The sequence below is a fragment of the Orbilia oligospora genome (assembly GCF_000225545.1).
Source record: "Orbilia oligospora ATCC 24927 unplaced genomic scaffold scaffold00078, whole genome shotgun sequence".
Lineage (NCBI taxonomy): Eukaryota > Fungi > Ascomycota > Orbiliomycetes > Orbiliales > Orbiliaceae > Orbilia > Orbilia oligospora.
In genome coordinates, this window is record NW_011645635.1 from 1,544,196 (window position 1) to 1,567,575 (window position 23,380).

The 23,380-nt window shown below is 47.1% G+C and overlaps 6 protein-coding genes across 6 annotated transcripts; 3 read left to right on the forward strand and 3 right to left on the reverse strand.

Moving 5' to 3' along the window:
* Positions 1-2,961: 2,961 nt before the first annotated feature.
* AOL_s00078g455 (uncharacterized protein) lies at positions 2,962-3,645 on the forward strand (the record flags this gene model as incomplete). The annotated part of the gene is made up of 1 exon (XM_011123718.1): positions 2,962-3,645. One exon carries the CDS (start codon positions 2,962-2,964, stop codon positions 3,643-3,645), a length of 684 nt encoding a protein of 227 aa, XP_011122020.1.
* Positions 3,646-3,796: 151 nt separating this feature from the next.
* AOL_s00078g456 (uncharacterized protein) lies at positions 3,797-4,116 on the reverse strand (the record flags this gene model as incomplete). Its single annotated transcript, XM_011123719.1, has 2 exons — positions 3,797-4,010; positions 4,076-4,116. 2 exons carry the CDS (start codon positions 4,114-4,116, stop codon positions 3,797-3,799), a joined length of 255 nt encoding a protein of 84 aa, XP_011122021.1.
* Positions 4,117-7,003: 2,887 nt separating this feature from the next.
* Positions 7,004-11,467, reverse strand: AOL_s00078g457 (uncharacterized protein; the record flags this gene model as incomplete). The annotated part of the gene is made up of 3 exons (XM_011123720.1): positions 7,004-8,070; positions 8,136-10,684; positions 11,103-11,467. 3 exons carry the CDS (start codon positions 11,465-11,467, stop codon positions 7,004-7,006), a joined length of 3,981 nt encoding a protein of 1,326 aa, XP_011122022.1.
* A 1,641-nt stretch (positions 11,468-13,108) lies between these two features.
* AOL_s00078g458 (uncharacterized protein) lies at positions 13,109-14,294 on the reverse strand (the record flags this gene model as incomplete). The annotated part of the gene is made up of 3 exons (XM_011123721.1): positions 13,109-13,192; positions 13,252-13,702; positions 13,789-14,294. 3 exons carry the CDS (start codon positions 14,292-14,294, stop codon positions 13,109-13,111), a joined length of 1,041 nt encoding a protein of 346 aa, XP_011122023.1.
* A 1,519-nt stretch (positions 14,295-15,813) lies between these two features.
* Positions 15,814-22,543, forward strand: AOL_s00078g459 (uncharacterized protein; the record flags this gene model as incomplete). The annotated part of the gene is made up of 4 exons (XM_011123722.1): positions 15,814-18,445; positions 18,500-20,295; positions 20,354-20,502; positions 20,560-22,543. The coding sequence occupies 4 exons, from the start codon at positions 15,814-15,816 to the stop codon at positions 22,541-22,543; spliced, it is 6,561 nt and encodes a 2,186-aa protein (XP_011122024.1).
* A 131-nt stretch (positions 22,544-22,674) lies between these two features.
* Positions 22,675-23,072, forward strand: AOL_s00078g460 (uncharacterized protein; the record flags this gene model as incomplete). The annotated part of the gene is made up of 2 exons (XM_011123723.1): positions 22,675-22,719; positions 22,743-23,072. 2 exons carry the CDS (start codon positions 22,675-22,677, stop codon positions 23,070-23,072), a joined length of 375 nt encoding a protein of 124 aa, XP_011122025.1.
* Positions 23,073-23,380: the final 308 nt, after the last annotated feature.

Consider the following 23,380-nt stretch of genomic DNA (forward strand, 5'->3'; position numbering starts at 1 on the left):
AGGTTGGAATACAATACAATGATATGCATCAGAGCCCCTCCTCTCCACCCCCGTTCAGTCAGTATGTATGTAAGTACGTACGTACCGTCTGTTGGATGTTCTGAAAATGAACTAACGTCCTTGCCGGACCCAAACCGTCGGCGCCTCGACAGTTGCTGAACGGGTTTGAACAGGGGATATGAACTGTGACTGGCTGAAATATCAAGGGGGATCTCACCAGCTGGGCTGACCGACTGACACAATACCGTGTAATATAATACAATGAACAATGAACAGGGGGTTCTTTCGGTCGAACAATGTCGATTGTTCTTGCTTTCTGACCAGCTGATTCGGTGGAGGACGCTTGCAAACAATAGCCAACCGAACAGCGACAATAGGCAAGCTAGCCAAGCTAGGCACACACACACACACACACAGACACAGACACGGAGAACGTAGCAGCTTCTGCAAGCACTGTGATCAAACTGCACTTACTGGCTTCGATGATGCTTCTCGGTTTCTTTTATTATATTTATTTCTTTATTTATGGCGGATGGACCGTTCCTGATCCGGAGTGATGGTGTCGCAGAGGTAGGCCGGAGAAGGGTAGTTCGATGAAGCGTTTGTGTCGGATGTTGTTGAAGTTGGTTTAGTTTGGTTCAGTTGAGTCGAGTTGAGTTGAGTTGGAGATGAATTAGTATTGGAGTTATCAACAGAACACCTGTTCTCCAGTACAAATACTTCAAAACTTCTATTATATTACCAAAATCTATACTCAACTGCTCAACTACTATACCAGGTACTCAACTGAGAAGAGAGAGAAAGAGAGGGAAAAGAAAAAGAGGTTGCTTTTCACAATATAATCTGGTGATTGCATTGTCCGTCTTAGCCTTGTAGGCAGCAACTACCTATTACCTCTCCCGATGACATAGCATATCATATGCATACAGCTTGCCCTCGTTGATCTTATGAAATTGCAGCGACAACTTAAGCGCCCTTGACTAAAATACGCCTTCCGGACAGAATCCCACCAAAGAAAGGGTAAGTCGAATCAAGGAATACCCCACAGTTCGCCTTTGATTCCCACAAACAAGTTAACTTTTAACGAGCCTTCCTTTCGAATCCAGTTAGATATACTTGTTTGTTGATGTAGTACTTGCGAAATCAATCAATATGCACAGCTGTTTCGAACTTCCAAATACCTTCTTTCGCTCTTTCAAAATAGTTCATTTACTACGGGCAGTGCAAACAAAACTGTATGAGAATATGTACGTGGACGGCTAAGTATTCGAGATCAATGCCGGAAATTTTAAACATTACAAAAAAAAAGTCTAGGTTAGCTCGAAGTTCTTCCAGCGAGTCAGCGCTTCGATCGAGGCTCGTCCCGGGGGAAGCCCTACAGCCAATACATATATATATATATATATAGGTATATATATCATTCAACTCATATGATATCACGGGATACATAACCCATACAAATACACCATCCAACAGCTTGTCTTCGAACGAAGGAGGGGGGAAAGGACCCTGGCTCGCAGAATCATTCTGCAAAGGGCCGGCCGGGTACTAACCATGAGCGCCTCGTTTCCATTCGCTCGCACGAGTCAAAGTCTCATTTCTTTCTTCTGACTCCATATGTCTACCTGCACCTACAAACAATAAAAAGACACAAAAGCACCAAAAAGAAAAGAAAGAGAAAGAGAAAGAAAGAAAGACAGAAAATATCAGAACCGACCAAGATTGCGTCTCAGCCAATCGAAGCCTGGGCATCGACGGGCGGTAACTCCCCTGCTTCTTGAACGGGATCTCCACCAGGTTGCTGGGAATCCACCTGCAAGTCATGGCTTATTCGACCAATCGCATGACCTTGTGCAAGCGCTGGGCAAACTATGGACCAATTTGGCCTTTTTTCCCTTTTCCCTCTTTCTGAATCGATTCGAAAAGAAAAAAAGAAATATTTATTAAGATACAAAACTTTGTATTGGGAAAAAAGGGTCTTCGGAATTTAATACGAGAAAAACTTCCTATTAACCAAGTCTCCACGTAATATGCAAAAGTTTCGGCGAAGAAAGAAGAGAAAGAAGAGAAATGCTTAAAATAGCTTGGAACCAAACGTGGCCCAAGAATTCTCCGTAAAATCATGGCTTTCTTCTTTTCTCTCAATCAATTTCAATCGTAGGCCGTGTCGCAAGTTAATTACAAATGGGACGACGCCTCATTCTGCCATATATTACGTAGTATATTGTAATTATAATCCTTTACAGGAATTTGTCTTTGTGATCTCTCAAAGGAAAAGGGTATTCATGCAAACTTGATTGTGTATATGTATACTATACTAGTATGGATAGAATACGCTTGGGGTTAGTTGGCACCGGGTCGGTTATTCTTTCTTGAACTTTGGAATCTCAGCCTCATGATCTAGCGCTTTCTTTCAAGAAAATAGTAGAAAATAGAATTTCTTTCTTTTAGTCAGCTGACCACCAAAATGAGGCGGTCTTGTGAATGGTAGATCCAGAATCGGCAATTGGAAGGAATTGGGAGTTTGTTAGATTCGATTCCATGTTGAAACGTTTAAATCGATCAACATTCCTGCGGTAGAATTCTATAGATCTAGGATTAACATGGTATTTAATTAGTTATACTAGGTGTACACTACTATATACAAGTACTCAGTTAAGAAAACAATATATTCAATTACTTCAATAGATATTGGTATAATATATCACGATGCCAGTGTAAGTGATGTCTCCAACGTGACGTTATGTTAGAACCAAAGCGCAGGTACAAATCCCCTCCCAATCGAGTAAAGTGTAACCCCAAACCATCCAACGTTCGACATAAAACGCGATCCCCTCGCGAAACCTCAAACTCCAACATCTACAAAAGAATCATACATAAAACTTCAAAGCCTCAAACCCCTCTAAACGTCTTTCAAAAATCCCAAAATTTAAAACCCCACAGCCTCATCAATCCCTACCCATGTCCTCCCTCCCCCCCGAACTCCAACTGTTAATCCTCGAATCCTCCTCTCCAACCCAATACCCAACCCTCCGCCTCGTCTCAATCTTCTGGAAATCAAAAATCGACATTCTAAAATCCCTCCTCTACCGTGCCCCACCGTTAATAACCAAACCCTACAAAGACTGGTGCACAGAATTAATTCCATCATCAGCTCCATTCCTAATCCACTCCGCCCTCTTCAACTGTACCGGTTCCTTCCACCGTACCATCGATCCCAAAACCAAGAAAATAGTCTTAAGCGGCACCAAACGTCCCCGCAAAAAATATGAAATCCCAAGTGGACTATTAGAAAACACCCAAGAATTTATATTATACAAAAATGAACCGTTGATAATTCCGGACACTAGCACAGAGGATGGTCTTAAACCCGTGGAGAGGACGATTAGATTACAATACCTGATGAATAGGAACTGTGGAGCCAGTTCGACTTATCAGGTGTTAGTCCAGCAGGGTGATGTTATTGGGAAGGAGAAGGGGATGACATTGGGAGAGTTTGAAGAGTGGATTAGGAGGTTTAGAGCGAAGAAGAGTTTGTTGATGGTGCCTGGGGAGGAAGGGGAGAAGTTTGTGATTCAGGTCGGGGTGGAGAGTAAAAGTGGTGTTTTGACGATTCATATTGAGGATTTGAACCGTCATCGGTAGATATTCTCGTACTAGTCTTAGGTCTTGTCTCCAGACCAGTCTTAGGTATAGACCTATATATATATATATATCTATGTACATAGGTACTGATATACATGGGTAATGGTGGTGTATATACATTTAACAAATCAAGCATATGAATACACACACTTTACTCTTCCTCCGTCTCGCTACCAGCTGCAACAGTAGAAGTCACATACTTTGTTATGGTAGTTGCTACTAGGATCGATCTGGTGATGTACACGGGTTGTGTAACCCGGCTTGTAACCCGGCTTGTAATCCACTTTGTTTTGGAAATTGTTTTTGTACACTTTGGGGCTGGTTCGTCTGGTTCGTCGCCGTAGCCATAAGCCAGGACGGTGGTACTTTTTAGGAAGTTAGTAATTGATCGACTGTTATTATATGTTAGAGAGATGATTGAAGGTACTACCTTATGGCTAGAATCGAGAAGAAGGGGACTGTGAATTTCATTTTCTGGATTTTTTAAGGAATGAGGGAAGGTGTAATAAAGTAATGTCAATTGAGGATATATATAAAAAAGTAATATAAGAGCCTCAAATTTTGAGAAAAGAGAGAATATGAATATGAATATGATATGAATATCAATATAAAATCTAACGAGTGACAGATAAAAAATATCTTTCCCTTCACATCCAAGATCCAAACTGTCAAAGTCCTACAGAACAGAAATGATCAACATTACATCAGTATACTTATATATATATATATATATATATATATACAAATCCAATTTTCGCCCAGATACTGCGAAGCAAAAATCAATGCCGTCTTATCCGCTTTGTCAAATACACGAACTTTAAATATCATAGCCATCCCGGAACACATTTGCCGTCCCTCGTACGGAGGACGCTTTATAATTAAAACTAATTAGTATAGGTCCTCAAAGTATACCAGGAGAAACCCCGATTGATATTACTGACCCACCAAGTTTCCCGATCAATGATATCATCTCGCATCTTGATCCGATTAAATCCAGAAACTACAAGCCAGCCTTATAGCCCCAGTTGTATAAAACGAAACGTAAGAGTAAACAAAAAGCATCCTCAAGGCCTTCGGATATTCCTTAGCCTTTTTAAATTATAAATCTTACTAAATGTACAAAAAGGAGCCTTATACAGAGCTACTACCCGCATACCCTGACCTAATTTTCTACCCAAATATTAAATTTAAAGCTTGTAAGTATACTATACACACGTCTAAGACCTCTAGTGTATCTTTATCACGTTACATTCGCATCGCCTTAACCCGACGACTATGTTTCAGCTGTCATTGTTGCATTTTTGGTAACGTTTCCGCGTTGTTTTTAGCCGAATATGAACAGTTCCATGCGGGGGGCGGTGTACCTTCGAATGAGATCGATTGGAGTATGTGAATGCGACAGATACTTCGATATAGACAGAGTAAGTCTTATTATATTATATTAACCCCGAATACTCTTCAGAACGAACATCCTCCTCCCCCCGCTTCTAACCCACATCCCCCACTCCACCATCCCAACGTTAACCTCCACTTCACTCTTCCTCCTCCTCCCCTCTCTCATCTCAACTTCATCACACTCCGCCAAAACCTTCTCTACAACTTCCCCCCCTCCGAACATTTCCTCTAACATCTCCGGCATCTTAATAGTATACCTCCTCCTCCTCCTCCTCCTCCTCCTCCATCCCCCCCTCGTAAACCCCCAAACCGTCTGTATCAACCCTTTATACTCCAAAAAAAGTAGGTTTAACCCTAACAGCCCATTCAAACCCTTCCTGTTCATCCCACCTCCCACCACAATAAAACTCCGGATCAGATGTCAAAGCCGCATGAACAGATATTTTTAAACCTACATCTACATCTACACCACAACCGTTATTACTTTTAAAAAGTAACTGGTCAAGACGGTTATAGATCGGTAAAAGTAGGTATTGTGGGTTATAACCCTGCATCGAGAGTTTTATGGGATTGTAAGGGATATTCCATGCCGGAGTTATTCTTTCTTCGAAAATTTCTATTCTGAGGTGTTTGATTAATTGACTGTATTTTGAAGGGAGGAGAGGGGTTTGTGATATATTATTATTCGAGAGGGAAGGGATTGAAGAGTCGAAATAGCCGTTTGGATAGTATTTTATCAGCATTGTGTCCGGTGATTGGCGGTAGTGGTATTTCCTATATATATAAATATACCACTTAATTAGTACACCCACCCTCTTATAGATCACGATTTCTATATATAAAAAGTATCAAAGATAGAAGGAAATATACATACTCCCAAAACCCTTCTTCAAACTGCACTCCAACCCCCCAACCCTCCCACGGACAACTCCACCACCCAATCACCTTCCCTTTCCTTCCATTTTCAACCTCACCGTTAGAACACCACTCCCCAAGTACTCCGATCCATACCACAAACTCATTCCCCCCATAAAGTACCTGCGAAGCTTCGTCGTGTATTTGTCGATTTACTCTTAGGATCTGTGGACACTGAACGATGAAACGTGGGTATTTGGGACGTTGGGAACGGGGGTTGTTGAGGTAGGAGAATGAAGGGGGGTAAGAGGGGGTGGTTAGGAGGTAGGAGTAGATTTTGAGACGGAGTTCGGCGGGGAGGGAGAGGAGGGTTGGCATTTTATATATCTTATATATACCTCTTCTATGGGTATGTGAAGTTGAGATGATTGAAGGGAGTGCTTATGATAGACGACAGCCTCGATGTTAACATGTTACCACTTTGGCCCTGAACTTCCAACATTGCATTGTATAGCCAAAGACGCAACTGATCAATTGCCGTCTTTTCCTGTTCGGATCGTATCCCGATCCTCGAGTGTAGTTCAAGTTCAAAATGAATATAAAATAGGGTATATAAACAATTTCTTTTTCGATTGATACACTAAATCTACACCTCCTCGCCGAAAGATCTATAGCTACAGTCACAAAAGAATAGAAGTAAACGAGAAAGAGAGAAAAGAAAGAAGAAGGAAGAAATAGAAACGCCTACAATCTGGGTAAGAGGAAGAAGAAGAAGAAGAAGCGGAAAAAGAAGTAAAAGATAAAGGAATAAAATATAAAGTATATCCAACCTATTCGATCCCGCCTTGACAATAACTACCTCGCCTGCCTGCCTGCCGAAAAGAAGAGATGCACATCCAAATGCTATGCATGTATGCCTAATAAACCGAATCAAAAAAGAAAGACCCAAACCCCATGCCACAATTGCAAGTCGAGTTCCAAGCAGTCAAACTAATATCACAAATCGCCAATCTCTTTTCTTTGGGCTCCCATCGTACAATCCCTCCCCAGAACATACTTAACGTTCTGATAGAAGGAGGATGATAGAAGAAGGAGGAGACGAGAACATTCAAAGCTCCTGCTTCACTTGAACCTTCTCCGCTCCACTACCTCCTCCACACTTGCAGTCCTTACAACTACACAGTTGCCCGGATTTGCACCCACACCCGTCGACTGCCTTCTTCGCCTTACACCCACACCCTCCCTTCTTCTCTTCCTGCTGCTGTTCTATCACCCTCGCGCTATCATTCTTACACCCGCATCCCTTCCCACCAACCTTTCCACACTGACAACTTCCTCCGTTCTTTCCACATTGACACCCAGCACCACCGGCCGCATCATTCTTCCCACACTGACAACTTCCCCCATTCTTCCCACATTGACAACTTCCCCCATTCTTTCCACACTGACACCCGGAACCACCAGCGTCGTTCTTCGCGCAATTACACCCCCCTTCGCATCTGCAAACCCCTCCATTCCCACACGTACACCCCTTCCTCTCCTCATTAACCCTCTTCAAAACCCCCAACCGTTCTTCAGTAACTTTAATTCCTTCCTCCACCATCCTATCCGCCATCCTTTTATCAACCTTCCCACTTTGTCTTTTAATCCCCTCTTTCATCGCCGCTGCTTCCCATCCGTACCGTCTTCCAACCCTTTCCTCAAATGGTGATATAACTTCCTCCAATCCCGCTCTATCCTCAAGCCACTCCCAAAGCCCAGCTTCCTCTCTCAACCACATCTCCGCCAATATTTCCCTCTCACTCTTTCTTAACCCTCTTTCTCTTCCACCAGCAGACGGATCTCCAAATATCGCGCGGCTAAGACTCATACTGAGCATTACAACAACAAGTGTAACCAATATTCCCGCCCCAAATTCTCCAACCATTGAGGAAATGGGTTCCATAACTGGCGCGAGCATACCCCACTTCTGAGCCGCGCTGGAAGAAGAAGGCTTCACAGGTGCAGAAGTAGCAGCGGTAGCAGCAGCCGCATCTCCACCCGCCTTTCGTTTCCTCTTCCCACCTTTCCCACCCGCTGCGACAGCTTTTTTGGGTGCAAATTCCCGACGTAAGGCGTTCAATAAATCCTTCGTATAAGAGATCTGTCCGTCCGAAGCTCCCTTCTCGATAGGTCCTACATTTTATTAGCAAAAAAAGAAAAATCCCTAAATGAAAAATATCAAAAACGTGGGAAATTACCTTTAATCCAACTCTTCCCGCTCCACTCAACCGTACAATTCATCACAACCCTCGTCCCATTCCCATCCCCCCACATCAAACAAGTTCTCGTGAGTACCTTAAACACCCCACCGCTCGGCACATCCGGTGTCTGCGTGTACGTCACCACCGTCACCGCCTTCTCTAAATCCTCCTGCTCCACAACTTCCGTAATCAAACACTTCGTACTCTTCGGTCCAATGCTCGCATTCAACGGCTTTACGTACGAAAAATTCCTAGATTTCTTACCAGGGTAATCCGCAGATCCGTTTTCAATGAACTTGGCATCCGGAATGGACAGATTCTCCACTTTGCAGTCTTCTGAAAGTAGACGGGTAAGGAATTGTAATGATGATTCACCGTACATGGCCGAAAACACCTTTCCAAGCGGTGCCGCAATAGTTTCGTCGCATAAAGCACGGTCTAAATGACTAGCTTCGTCTCCACAGACGGTTGGTGCATGTGTGGTAGGTCCAGGGAATACCCCATCCGCAGCTCCAGCATCAACACCTCCAGCCGGAGCAGGTGAAACAACACCACCGCCAACAGCAGGTGTAGATGTTTTCTTAGAAACACTTTTAACCACTGGTGTCTCTGCAGCAGATGGAAGCTCAAGATCGCTTTCGTCTCCAAGACTATCGTATTCATCGTCTTCGTCGTATTCACTCCCGTCTTCGTCATCCTCTTCTGCACCTTCACTGATTCCTTCTTCTTTATCGCCGAGTCGGGTGCCGTTTATTGTATCAACTAGATTCGGATGAATGGTTCTCCATATCCCAAGGATTAAATCGTATGTTGAATCTCTACTGATAAACGACGCGAATACGTTCTTTGCGTGTAAAGTTTGGATCATTATCCCGTTAGGGATAACCAACGCTGTCATCCTCCGTTCAACTGCCACAATCTCATCAAACGAAATGACAAGAGTAGTCGTCCATCCAAAAATGTTGGAGTAGAAGCATATATGACCCGAAGAAACATACATTCTCCCTTGCAATAAGATTTCCTTCTGTAAAGCGCATCCATAGTCTTCGATAAAATTATCTTCTTGAGGGACCGTCTTGAATAAACTGTGAAAGTCACGATTCCGTCTGGTTGTCGCCGGTGCGAATGTAGCGGTACGGCCGTTGAGTGCGGGTGTGGAGGTTAACGAGTCGCTGCCTTGTGTGGCAGCACTGATTCCTCGTTCTCGTCGCTTTTTGCTGCCGTGACGCCCTAGTACCGATCGTCCACTATCGCTTCGTTGTCTGCCTAAGCCTACAGACTCTCCTTCTTCGACTAGAGGCGCTGCTACAGATGGTGTGGCGGAGCCGATTCCCTTATCGTAGATCACTGTATCAAAGCTCTTTTCGTTGAGGAAACCTCCCGCACTCTTGGGGATTTGTCCAATCTCTTCTTCCTTCTCGCCTGTCAGGCCGAGACCATGTAGAACCGCTGGTTCGGGCATTTCGACGCCGGCAGTGCTGTTTGGTCGACTTCTCCGCTTTCGTTCCCGTCCGCTGCCGTCGCTGACTGATATTCCCAAAGATCCTAGACTTAATTCCCCTTGTCCTAGTGTTTCTACTGCAAGTGGTTTACGATCTCTGTCTTCAGAGTTAGACTTGCCAGGTGTACCGGGAGCTGAAGATGTTGAAATGTCGCCTGTAGTTCCAGAGTTTGGTGTTGGAATTGTCCCGTTTGTGGTGGTCCCTCCTTGTTCCTTTTTTGTCCCTTTCGCACCCGGCGCGAGGGAAGTGTTGGCAATAGTACTGCTTAACTGCGACGCAGCGGTTTGTGCGGCGGAGAACATGTTAGAGAAGAAGCCAGATGCATTATTGGCCCCGTTGGGGTTATTATTATTATTATTAGAAGATGCGTTTGTGCCGACAGTAGGTGTAGATTGCGGAGTGGGGACTTCGATAGTCGGAGAAAGGGGTTTGTAACTTCCCGCAACGCCGAGGCCTCCCTCTTCTGGAAGCGAGGAATGTGAGAGCTTACTGGGAAGCTTACTGATGCTTGCCCCTCTTGATCTTCGGGAAATTATATTTGTTGCGGCTGAGACAGGGGCGCTGGGTGGCTCTATCGGAGTAGGAGGTGTGACGACCGTGTCGGGTTTAGTGATTGTTACGGCCGCGTCGGTGGAGATAGAAGTTGAGGGGGTGGATTTCGGTTGAAGGATTGGAACGGAGCGGGGGATAGGAGTGCCTTCCGTACCGGAGCCGCCTGAGGCATTGGACGTGGAGCTATCGGAACGGTGTCTTCCCTTCATGCCGAGGATATTGCCGAGAACTATTCCTGATGCCAATGTTGGGGTTGCTGGACCGTTTGCACCTGCAGGAGATGGAGAGGAATCACGAGAACCTGATGAATGAACTGGGGAGGTAGAGCGACGGACGGGACGACCATCTGGGGTCACTTGGAGCTGGGTGGTTCTCGAGGATTGGGAAGGGTCTTCGAAAGAGGTAGATATGCTTATTGGGAAGGTGGGAGTAGAGGCGAGGGATTTGGAGGCGGGGTCTGCAGCTACGAGGCCTGGTTCGAAGGTTATGATGCTAAATCAATCATACATAATTCGTCAGCTCGCTTTCTTCTTTCCAATTGATTCTCAATTGAAGAACCGAGATTGACAGTTGATAGTGTTGATGTTGAAGTTAGATGTTGAAATTGATGGGAGTGTATATATGGAAGCACGTATATCGTTCCAGAAGCACACGACAAGTGGGAAGTATCAGGAGTGTCTCAAAGCACCAGTGTGCAATCTCGAGACTGCTACACATATCTCTTTTGGAGGATAGATAACGTGTAAGGATCTTGAGAGGGAAAGATGTATAGATCTGGCCGAACAAGGGCAAAATACCCGACATCCCCGTAAGACCAGGCAGGACCGGGCAAGCCCAAGCAATTTTGGAGAGTGTTCCGGACGAAGACGGGCAAGGATGGGTTATACGGTATACGAGTGAAGAAACATACCTATCGTCCTCATGCTCTTCACTCTCAAAGCTACCGGAAACAGAATTCCTCCGACTCCTCTTCCCATTCTGAAGATTATCAAGAGCTGTAGCAGCCTCTTTCCTTTCTTTCCGTTCAGCACGACGTTTTCGCAGTTTATCAATGTAACTTGTAGAGGACTTGATTGAACCGGTTTCGTTCGAAGAGAGAGAAGCAGTGGATTGGTTTGGGAACTCGGAAATGTCGAGATTTTGGGAGGATTTCTTCTTGCGAGCTTTAGAAAGAGCCCGGGAGATGGGAGAAGAATTTGTGGGTTCTGGGGGAGCGGAGATGGTGGTGGTGATGGATGGAATGGAGCCGTTCAGGGAGGTGGTCGAGTCCGTCATTTTTCCCGCGTAGACACACACACTCTCTTCCTCGAGCTAGCTCCTCTTTAAGCGCAGATTATCCAGACGAAGAATACTGTAGTCGCCAGATGGCTAGATCTGTTACAAAAGCTTAAGGGCAGAAGAATTGAAGTCGCAGCAGGGGGGGGGGTAGTTGGTAGAGTGTAGAGGTTTGTGATAGATGGTGGAAGATGGGATGGAATTGAAGGAACGAAACGAAACGTAATGTAACGTCAGTGTGCGGTGCGGTGCAGTGCGGTGCAGTTGCAGGTAAACGGTGAGCACTTTTAGCTTGCAATGGGCCGACCGACCGTTCGGTAAAATCTGGAAGGCACCGAATCAGATCAGACCTACAGCCCATGTATACATTACTTACTTAGTTCATATACATAAGTATACATGCACAGGAATGGATTAAGCTTAAACCGGCGATATCGATGAGGCAAGTCGAAGCATCTGAATATTATATGTCGAGGGAGGGAGGGAGGGGAGGAGGGAAAGAGAAAGCTGAGAACAGAATGGCAGCTGGGGAAGTAAGTTATAATAGACAGCTCGCGGGGTGGACTGAAAGGCAGCCTTGGACCTAACCTACGACGGCTGAATTGAACTCACTCTTAAGCTCTTGGGGACTAACTGCGAGTATAGCTGGGTATCTGGGTACTTGGGTATATATCTACCCGTGATATAGCTCAGTGTCGCCCTTGTAGTATGTACATGCAATGGTAGTGATGGTAGTCGACGATGATTGTGGCTGAGCTTAGGATATACGAGTACTTGGTACTGGAGATGGATAACAAAGAAACACCAAATTGAACACTCAAAATATCGACCATGACTTTATATATACTCGAGTAGATATCATCATGACGATATAAACATATCGATTGATAGTACCAAGTACATATACAAGTCTTGGCTGAGATTAGGGAACATGTTTCTGTTTCATCCGACAAATCGGGCTGACAAACTGAGAGCATCTCTCTCAACCGAAGTCTCTCTCGCTTTGACCATATCACTGTCACATTTCAGTGCGTGTATATTATGTATTAAAATGGCCGGTTACTTACCTAGCCAGTTATATTGACAGCAAGCTGGCCTATTTGGGGGGAACGGAAGACGGGATTTTTGTATCTCCGTGACCTTTATCTGAGCCTCCTTATATACAGAGTACTTAGGTACCTAGGTAAGCGGGCCGGGAAGGAAGCACTTAGTGGATGTTGGCGGACAAGCTTTTAAACGGCTCTCGGACCGGATTGTGGCTGATCTGAAGACACAGTTTCACCCCAATTACAATTACATACTTAAGAAATCGTCACATGTGATGTATACCAAGTAGGTACTTAGGCATTTAGTATTTAGCGTGAGTTAGGTAGTTATAAATAAGTATTTTATAGAAGATCAGAAGAATGCTATTTGTATTCCTTCTTCAAAAGGACCCATTCCTGATACAGGCTGCAATTCATACATTAAACAAAACCGAATTAATGATATTCTCCAATGACACCGCCCAGTCCTAATTCCCTTCCGCCAATACGAAAAAAAATCACTTAGGATACCTAAGTGAGTAGGTAGTTATAAAGTGTCTGCCTTGCCCAAGACCAAAAAACAAAAAACAAAAAAAATGATCAAGAGAAAGACGAGTTATAGACCCATAGTGTAGTCGTGTTCAATGCCCGGTGTTACACTAGCCATAAACTTCAAGAAGACAACAAGATATTGGTCGGCCTATATGATATTAGTGACTTTCTCGAAGATATATCGTTGTGTATAGCAAGGGAACTTACTCTGATTGCCTCGTCACCTGGATTAACAGCTTTGCCCTCGGCCTTACCCTGCTGGTCGTTCTCTTCCTCCTTGGCTTCGGCCAATGTTTTAGAATAATCAATTTCTTCCCATTCTCTCTCCTCCCTAGTCTCACCACCGCTCTCGGCCCCCTTCTCAGCCTCGGCCTCTCTTCTCTTCTTTGCCTTTGCAGCAGCGTTGGCTCTATCTAATAGTAACCTCATGACACTAGCATGCTTGCAAGGGTGTACCGAAGGCATTTTAAGGTTTCCTTCGAGGAAAGGGAATTCTTCGATTGTGACGGTTTTGTCTTGGTAGTCTCCTACAATGTCTTGCATCATTTCGGCGTGGGTGAGAGGGGTGGAGGTTGACCCATGTTGACCAGTTAGGTATAATCGAGGGGTGGAATAATAGGTTGAATAGGTTATGTAGAGGGTGTAGGTTCGGAGGGGTCTACTTTGTGTATCAATATATGACGCCTCTTATACTTATGTGTATATCTATTTGATAGGTGTGTGATAAGAGGTTAGGGTACTTACGTCTTAGTGTTATCGCCATCCCGGATGATAGCTTCGGAGTCATCTTCCTCATCTTCCATATCACCTATACTTTCCGAATCATCGTTCTCCTCAACTCGGCCTTTATCATCGACCGTTCTGACATCTTTAGCAGTCGACGCTCCTTCTTCTTCGTTCTTCGTAACACCAGTACTCAACCACCCTTCATCTTCTCCCTCTCCTCCTTCTGTACCTTCAACAACCCTATCATTTAACCCGGCCGATCCAGCAAAGTTATCGTCTAATCTACGATGGCAAGGGACACCCTTTGTGACCAAAAACTGTTTATCCGAGGGTAGATAGGTTTTTGCCTTCCCGGGAGCAGCCGAAGACCATGACCAGGTTGGGAATTTGTAGACTAGGTAATCACCGGCGGAGACGAATTCTTCGGGTGTTAGTTTCCCGGTTGTGAGGAAGGTTGAGGTATGAGTTGGAGGGGTTATGCGATCGCGGAGGTCGGAGAAGATGGAACGGACTGTGGCAGCCATGATTCCTTCCTTCCTTTGGTTCGTTTTGTTTGATGCTTTGGAAGGTTACGTAGGTATTTGTAAAGTACTATGGTATTTAGCTGGAACGGATAGAAGTAGTTTTAGTATATACTTTATATGTCGAGAGCTAGAAGGTGAGTAGAAGGCAGACATACTGTATATGGGTACTTAGTAGTGGTAGTGATGACGTTGGGGACAGATATGGGACAGGATCTGGGATGAGGTGGATGAGTGGGATGGATGGATGAGGGACTGGAGGGGTATCAGCGCTGCAGGGAGCTAAGCTAAGGCTAGGCTAAGCTAACTATTGGTGGTGGGGGAAGTGGCATCACGTGGCTGAGCCACACCACTCTACAGCAGCCACACGACCAATAGACCCCAACAACACACACAACACACAACACACTGGCCATGCCACCTATTGACATCATGCTACAACACATGTCACAACACAGCAACACATGCTATAGAGTAAGTCCAACGTCATCCACCTTCTCCATGCCGTGGTACACTACACATGTATCTGACAAACTAGAGTATCAGCTACCCACTTCAGTAACAGTGCTGGATTTGTATGCATATTTAGGTCTAATCCTAGTCTAGTGACGGAAAATCAAAAAGAAAGCGAATCCCTGAATGAAAATGATAATGTGTTGTCGTGCTTAAAAAAGGTGCTCACGTGACCTATCCATTGTCGGGCTTTTCGTTCGAACGCGACGGATTCCAGCAACAACGACTTTTCGACCAACCTCAAAACACTCCATCAAGCCATCTTCCTCCGCCAACCAACCTCACTTCACCTCACCTCATCACCATCCATCGCCATCGACACCAACCAACCAACAGCTTCATCCACGATAGACACCTCCCACTCTATCGTATCATCACCATTCTTATCCTTTTCGGCTCCCATTGCTTTCTATTATTCCCTCTCGAGATCTCTCGAATTCATTCTGCCTTGTGCTCCCTTATCTATTCCCTCGGCGTCCGTCTTTCTTCGCGATTTTAGCTAAAAGCAACAACCCCATCGCAACTTGTTTGGTTCGTCGACTTCCCATCCATCAAATCATCTCCTCGTCCGTCCACACGGCAAAGATATGTGGCTGACGATCTGGTCTTCTCTCTTCATAGTCTTCCCTTCTACTTCCATTTTCATCTTTCTTCCCGGTCCTGCTCTTCTTGCTCTGGTCCTGGCGGCTTCTTCTTTTCTTTACGATCTTTCAATCGTCTTCGATTCCTTTTATCGTCAACTAACGGTCTGGGACCTCGCTGCTTCAATTCCTCGGAATGATATAGACTCTCTGCATTTGCATCTGCTCCATTCTTCTTTTCATCCGTCCATCCGCTGAAGATACCCATATTGCTTTTTTTTCAGTCCATCCATCATAACGAGCAATTGCAGAACCCGATAACACATCCTGCAACGTCGCGAGCACGACGTCATTTCTACCAGAGAAAAAACCCTTGCAACGGTTCCTTTCGCAGAACCTTTTCATAACATAATAACTAATATCACAAGATGGCTCCTGGTGGCGGTAAGCGAAAACGAGGCCATAGTGGCGGTGACCACTACCAATCATCACCCAGTCACGACAGGCGACCACCGCAACCCTCTCCGAGGGATCAGGATAACCAGAATCGTCGCAACCAGAACAACAACGCCAATAGCAACAACAGAGGTCGAGGTGGCTCAAACTTTGGTGACCGTGGTGCACCACCTGGAAGGCCACAGCCGCCGAGACCTGGTTCTTCCCAGTCCAATGCTCAGTCCCCTCGACAGAGTCAGCCTGCTCAGCCGGCCTTCCAACCCCCATCAACACCAACACCTTCTATCCCTCCTCCATCACGTATGATGTCGACGCCCGCTATGCAAACTCCTTCGGTACCCGAGGTTAACGCTTCCGCCGGAGTCCAACGAGGATATCTATGGATCACACCTTCAAGGTTGGAAGCCTGGTCTGCTACCGGGCATTCCGAAGTCGTCAATGAGATTACTACGGCAGCCGCTACAAATATTTACGAGGAACCGACTATGGTCATTCAGGAGGTCCTATACGCTGGCATCGACGGGAGAATCGCGCCAATCCTAGCAGCTAACGTTCTCATCGACTCCATCAAGGCTAATCGAGAAGCCATTGCCAATGGTGTCACTCAACTCAAGGTCACGGACATTTTACTCGACACGGTCCCTCTTTACGACCAACACGTAGCTCTCACAGCGATGATCGCCCCTCTTATTCCAGATTACATCGGGATTGGTGAAGCCCGTTTGCAGCTCCAGGATACGCTTTTGATGGCGCTTGGTTTGGTTAGTTCTTCCTTCAAAGGTCGACAGGTCAAAGTCCACACCAATATTCTTTACAGAGTTCAAAAATACAACTTATCGCGTGAAGAAACCGAAGGTTTCGCCAAACTAATCACCGAGGTTTTTATGGCTGAGTACGGACGTGGTCCTCTCACTCGTGTCGGAGAAACCCTCGATAAAATTAGATCATTGATAGGTTGCTTTGACCTCGATCCTAACCGTGCTCTCGATGTTATTCTTGACATCTTCGCTAACGGAGTCGTCGCCAATTGGCGTTTCTTCGTTCAATTGCTTCGTGAGAGTGAATGGTGGCCTAAGGATGCCCCTTCGGTTGATGGCCCTCTTTACCAGGAAGACGACTTTTTCGACAGGCTTGAGCGAGACGGATTCAAAGCTCTTTGCGAACTTCCAGATGGTAGCGATATTCTTCTTCGACGAGGCGGGAACAAGGTTGCAGCACAGGTCATCGGTTACAAATTCAAATTTTACATGATGAAGGATCTAGATCTAGACAGCCTCTCACATCAACTGCCCGATAATCTTGTAGCAATGACTGCTATCTTGCTCAAGATCGGTTTTATTTCTTTCCGAGATTTGTATCCTCATCTCGCACCTGACGACGCCGCTATGAAGGAAGGTTACGACGAATGGCTGAAGGAGAACGATTCTAAAGGACGATCTGGTGCCATGAATGCCCTCATGATGGCGAGTGTCCTCCCCGACGATACCGTCCCTCCCCCGAGACCTGGCCAGGGCCCAGCTCCGGCGGCTGAGGCGAAGAAAGCCGAGGAAGAACCTAAACCTGAGGAACCAGCCGCACCTCCGATCAAACCGCGAAATCAGAAACTTGCTCTCTTAAACGCTCTTCTCGCAGCTGGATCGTTACCAGAAATCGCATTCTTGTTTGGTAACTATCCTAAGATCGCCTATCCGCACCCAGAGGTTGCCGATGGTCTCCATCGCATCATCCACCACTGCATTGACGACGTTTACAAACCTCTTGAGCCATTGCAAACAGCCGAGTTGGGCGCTAGGAAAGTCCTCTCCACTGATCCGGCCCTTAAGCAAGCCTTTGCTCCTCGTCAACCTCTTGTTCCTGCACCACCTATTAAGATTACTAAATACCTCCTTCCGTTCTTTCCTGGAAGAGATCCTGATCCTAGCCGCGAATACCGCTACTTCTGGGACCCCGAATGGACAACTGACCTTCCTATTTGCAAAACGGAACGTGACGTCCGTGTCCTCTGTTTGATTTTACTCAGAGGCTTTTCCGGGACTCGGCTTGCTAATGATGTCAAGCTTATGTCCAAGCTCATTCGCATTGGTGTCTCCGCAGTCAGGGAACACGGCCCAGCTTCTGACGTTGGTAACGGTTGGGCTAATGTTGTTAACTATCTTCTTCTCCCGGCACTATCTGTCTGTGGCTCTAATTCAGCTATCGGCAACGAAATCTACACCCTTATGGAGCTTTACCCATTGGAATCGCGTTGGGCAATGTACACATTTTGGACAAAGAATGCGCCATATATATTTCCGGAGGTTAAGTCAAAAGCGGCGGAGGCAACGAAAGAAACGAAAAATATCCTGAAACGATTGTCCACAACCAACATGCGCGAGATGGCCCGTCGAATGTCTAAGATATCATACAGCAACCCAGTCACCGCATTTATGGTCACAATCAGCCAGATCGAGTCTTACGACAATCTTATCGAGTGTGTGGTCGATTCAGCTAAACACTTTTCAAAGCTCGGTTTCGACGCGTTTACCTATGCTATCCTCAACAAGATGAGCGAAGATAGAGGCAGGATGCAGCAAGATGGCCTGTTGGTCAGCAAATGGTTACAAGGTATGTTAACCGCCCCCAGCTTTTCATTGATTAGTGGCTCCTAACGTTGTATAGCTTTGGCGACTTTCTGTGGACGATTGTACAAACGTTACTCCGAACTAGATCCGACCCCCATCATTATTTATATTATGAAGAAATTGATGCAAGCGAATTCGGCGGATCTTATCGTTTTGCAAGAAATGATCAAATCGATGGCTGGTATTGTCAGCGAGACAAACCTAAGCGACGTTCAAATCATGGGTCTCTACGGAAGTGAAAACTTGAGGGCTAAAATTCTTGGACAACTTGGAGATAAGCGCTATTCATCTCGCGAGTCTGCCAAACGCCTTGCCACCGCACTTGTCAACAATAAACTCGCCGGCGAACTCCTGATCTTGCTTGGTCGTGAATATAAGCAATGTATCTACAGGTCAGACCTCAATACAGTTCCCACGAAGGTAGTTGGCAACATGTTCGACGAAATCCATTCGGTCATCAACATGTATATGGATATGCTGAACTATACCTTGGACTTCGAACAATGGGCTAAAGCCGTACCTAATGTCGACGAGTTTATTATAAAATACGAACTGGATCCAGAAATTGCATGGTTCTTTTGCCGTGGGCACATCCGAGAGATGCTCAAGCGAGAGGGCATGCTTTTCCCCGAGGATGATAAGAAGGTTTTGCCACTGTCTCAGGAGTCGAAGAAGAAATTAGTCTCCCAGGGGAAGCAGAAGACCGACAAAACTGTTGACGCGGATGGCGAAGTTGTAATGACTGATGCTAACGGCGAGGCTACTAACACCACAAAAGACGAGGATGTTGCTATGACTGACGGACCTAGCCCCCCAGCCGAGGAGGGAAAGACCTCTCCATTCTCCCCTATCATGCTTGATTTGATGGAGCGTCTTCGTCCCTCGCTACCGGGAGAGACTTGGAACAAAATCAGCGTTTCGTTCTATGCTACCTTTTGGCAACTCTCGATGTATGAACTTCATTGTCCGATAACTCCGTACGATGAAGAGATCAAAATCTTGAACAACGAAATAGTCCGCGTTATTCCCGATAAAAACATGTCTGCGCATAGCCGAAAGCGTGAGACCGAACGCCTTCGCAGCCAATCTGACAAATTGTCTCAGGATATGAAGATGCAAATAAGATTGCAGATGAGCACTGTCAAGAGGATTAACCGAGAGAGTCAACATTGGTTTGCAGCTGAAACCTTTCACCCGACAAAACTTCCCATGCAGATTATTCAGCATTGCATTCTCCCCCGCTCTGTCCTTAGCCCGCACGATGCTAGTTTTTGCGCCAAGTTTATCAAGAGAATGCATGTATCCGGTACTCCCAAGTTCTGGACCTTCCTGCTTTACGATCATTTATTCGGAAAAACGATCCTACAGGCTACAATTTTCATGTCGACTGAACGCGAAGTCGAAAATTATGGACGCTTCTTGGCTGAAATCATGGCAGATTTTACATCATGGCATAGGAGCAAGGCTACCTTCGAGAAGGAATGCCACGGGAAAGGTAATCTCCCAGGATTTGCAAAGACATGGGGCGGTGCTCTACTTGACTATGAAGATTTCCGCCGAGTTTTGTATAAGTGGCATAAACAAATCCACGCTGCTCTTCGTCAACTGTTGCATAGCACCTCTTACATGCATGTGAGAAACGCAACCATTGTCCTGAAGCATCTAAACAAGAGCTTCCCGGCGGTTGATTGGATGGGTAAGAACCTAGTCGAGCGTGTGCAGTTCTTAAGCAAGAACGAGAAGAGGGAGGATTTAAAGATCACAACGACAGCCTTGTTGAGTTTGTTGAAGAAGAAAGAGAAGGAATGGGTTCCTGTACAGCAGTTCCAGTTGGTATGTACTCTGTCACCGGGTGAAGCCGCGAATACATTTGCTAACTAAAGTGTAACAGTCTGTCGCAGACGGCAGCGCTAAGAGCCCTGCTAACCCGGCGACCAGTCAAACCGGAACACCCGCTTCTAATGCGTCCCAGGAAGGTGGACAAACGTCGAATACGCTGAACCCGTCAGTGACTCCGCTTAAACCTGGTCAATCTGCGAAGTACATATCAGCTCTGCCCCGGGTTAATCCTAACTAGCTAGCTAACACATACCGTAGTAATGGACTATCGCAGATCACCGTGCATACTAAGTCTAGCAAAGAAGTTGAAGACGGAGAAATTGACGATCTTCCATCTGCCAAGGACAATAAACCTGATATTGCGTCCAATATTGCTGGACTTGCTCCTCTACAACCGAAGGCAGTTAAGGAAATTTCTAACCCTGGGTCTGGACGAAGTCCCACCCACCAGCAACCACGCTCTCAGACACCGAGCCGAGATTCACGTGGCCGAAGTGATAGCCGAGCCCCACGCAGTAACGAATTGGCACCATCTAGCAGTCAAGAACAGCGACGAGGCACCTCGCCAAGGCCTCCGGTCGAACTCTTCCCCTCAAAGGACTCTCGAGATAATAGGGGTGATAACCGACGAGACGAGCAATCCCGTTCTTCCGCACAAGGCAAACATGATGACCGCCGCGAGCGAGCAGATTCAAGAGCTGAAACAAGGAATGTTTTGCCGCAACCACCGAGTAGCTTGCCAGCAAAACCAAATACACCGATGCCCCCAATGCCGCGACCCGGTTCTCACCGCCCTGAGCCCGAAAGCCGAGGGAGACAAGATAACCGCGATTCTAGAAATGAAGGTAGACGCCATGGAGCCTCACCACGCAGAGAAAGCCGCGCCTCCGGACGTGAACAACGCAGCGACCAACTTCCCGATCTTATCGACGAGCTAAATGCGAAGCAAGCACAGCAATCGCACCAACAACAAAGAGGCGGACGTCGGCAAGGGAGTGATTATCGTTCCAGATCCCCCGACTCAGGTCGTAAGCGTGAGAGCACCATTCAAGAACAGCGAATGGACAACCACGGAGACTACCCACGACCTCCTGCAGGCCCGCGCAGCGATGTTGATCGCAACAGGCAAAGTCACAGAGACTCATTCGGTAGCAATAGGCCTCCTGCAGGACCCTCAGATCATGGAAGACTTAACCAGGATCCCAATCACGGTAGACTTAACCAGCCTGACACTACAAACATCCCCAGTGGCCCTCGAAGTGGCCGTCCGACAGGACCAAGCGGTGGATCAGCTCAGAATTCTAGCTTCCCAGCCAACTCGAACGTCCCTAACGGTCCGCGAACTGTTCGTACGAGTCTTTCTTTGAATAATCGGGCACCAGGCGGTGCACCTTCTGCTCCTGCTGCCGCAGGTTCATCTTCTTCCGGCCAACAGCAACAGCCATCTCGTTCAAACGCTGCCATCCCAATGCACCCCGATCGTGCTAGAGGATTTAATGACGAAAAGAGCGGCCCACCAGCCGTTAACACAAATTTTTCGGCATCAACTTCTAACAATGCCCAAAACGGCAGCGGGAGGACCCAAGCAGCAACTTCTCCGACCGTTAATGTGCACCCAAGCAGATTAGCCGTTATCGGTCTTGAGAACACGGCACCATCCGGCCCGAGGAGCGAATTGCCGTCGCCGACTGGACCAAGTGGGTCCAGGGCGCAGGGCACCCAGGGAGGGAGGGAGAATAGGAGGGAGAGCCTGGACCAACACCACGAACGCCGCAGGGCTAGGGGGCTTCAGGACATCCTGAGCGGTGGTGGGGGTGGCGCCCCATCGCCAGGAGGGAATGTCCCCTCCGAACCCGGGCAAAGTGGGCGGAGGCGGGGGAGGGGGAATACACAGGGGCAGGGCTCTGGACTAGGGCAGTCCAACCCTGCCTCTGCCAACCAAGGTGCCCAACAGGGCAACAATGCTTCCGCCGGGGGGAGCGACGACGGACGTCGTCGCGACCAACACCGAGATCGCGAACCCCGAGAGCGGGATCGTGATCGGGAGCGGGACCGTGACCAACGGGACCGCGACCGTGATCGTGACCGCGATCGGGGGGAGCAAAGAAAGACCGGCGAACGTGGGGGCTCTGGCCAACAAGCTGGCCAACCCAGCCGCGACAGAGATCGCGGCGACAGGGAGAGGGAGAGAAGGGGGGGAGAGGGGAGAGAGGGGAGGGGAGAGGGAGAGGGAGAGGGATAGAAGGGGGGAGAGGGAGAGGGAGAGGGAGGGAGGAGAGAGGAGGAGTCGGGGCGAATGGCCCCAGGGACCAAATGCTGCTGGGCCCCAAAAGCGCCCCCATAGGGATGGGGGCGACTCGAGGGGCCGGGAAGATGCGAAGCGCCCGCGGACGGACTAGTCCCCCGTCCGCGGGAATAGTTCCTTGAATGGCAAGGAACAGGGGGTGGAGGAGGAGGGGGAGGGGGAGAAGAGGGGGAAGAGGAGAAGGGGTGGTGGTGACGGGTGGGATGAGGAAGAGGAGGAGGAAGGGGGGGACAATGATGATGATGAGGAAGAGGAGGAATTGGGTGCCGCCACCACCCAAACGGCAACGGTGGCAGGGCTCTCTGCGGCGATTGAAGTGGCCGCTGTTGGCTCAAATCTCGGTCTCTCGCGCTCGTCTAAGCGGAAGCGTAGACGTGCCCGAATGCAGGCCACGATGAGGGCCGCAGTGGCTGCTGAAGCCAATGCGGAGGCCCATGAGGCCACGGGAGTTGCTGTTGTGCCCTAGGCACCTTCTCCTCCTTGTTCTTGTTCTTGTTCTTGTTCTTTCCTTTTTCTTTTTTGTTTTCTGTTTTTTGCGTGTTCTCTTTCCGTCTTTCACATTTATTGCCATTTATCGCCATTTATTCTGATTTTATGTTTCCTGTATATAAATATAATAATGCCTAACGCCCAATCATGCAAGCCGGGCAAGGAGGGCGTTTTTTTTCTTTTCCCTTTCACACGAAGGTTCCACGGTTCCCACTCTGTAAATTGTATTGTTTTTCTTTTTTTGCATATTTTTTTTTTTGAAAAAAAAAGCGTAGTATCATTTTT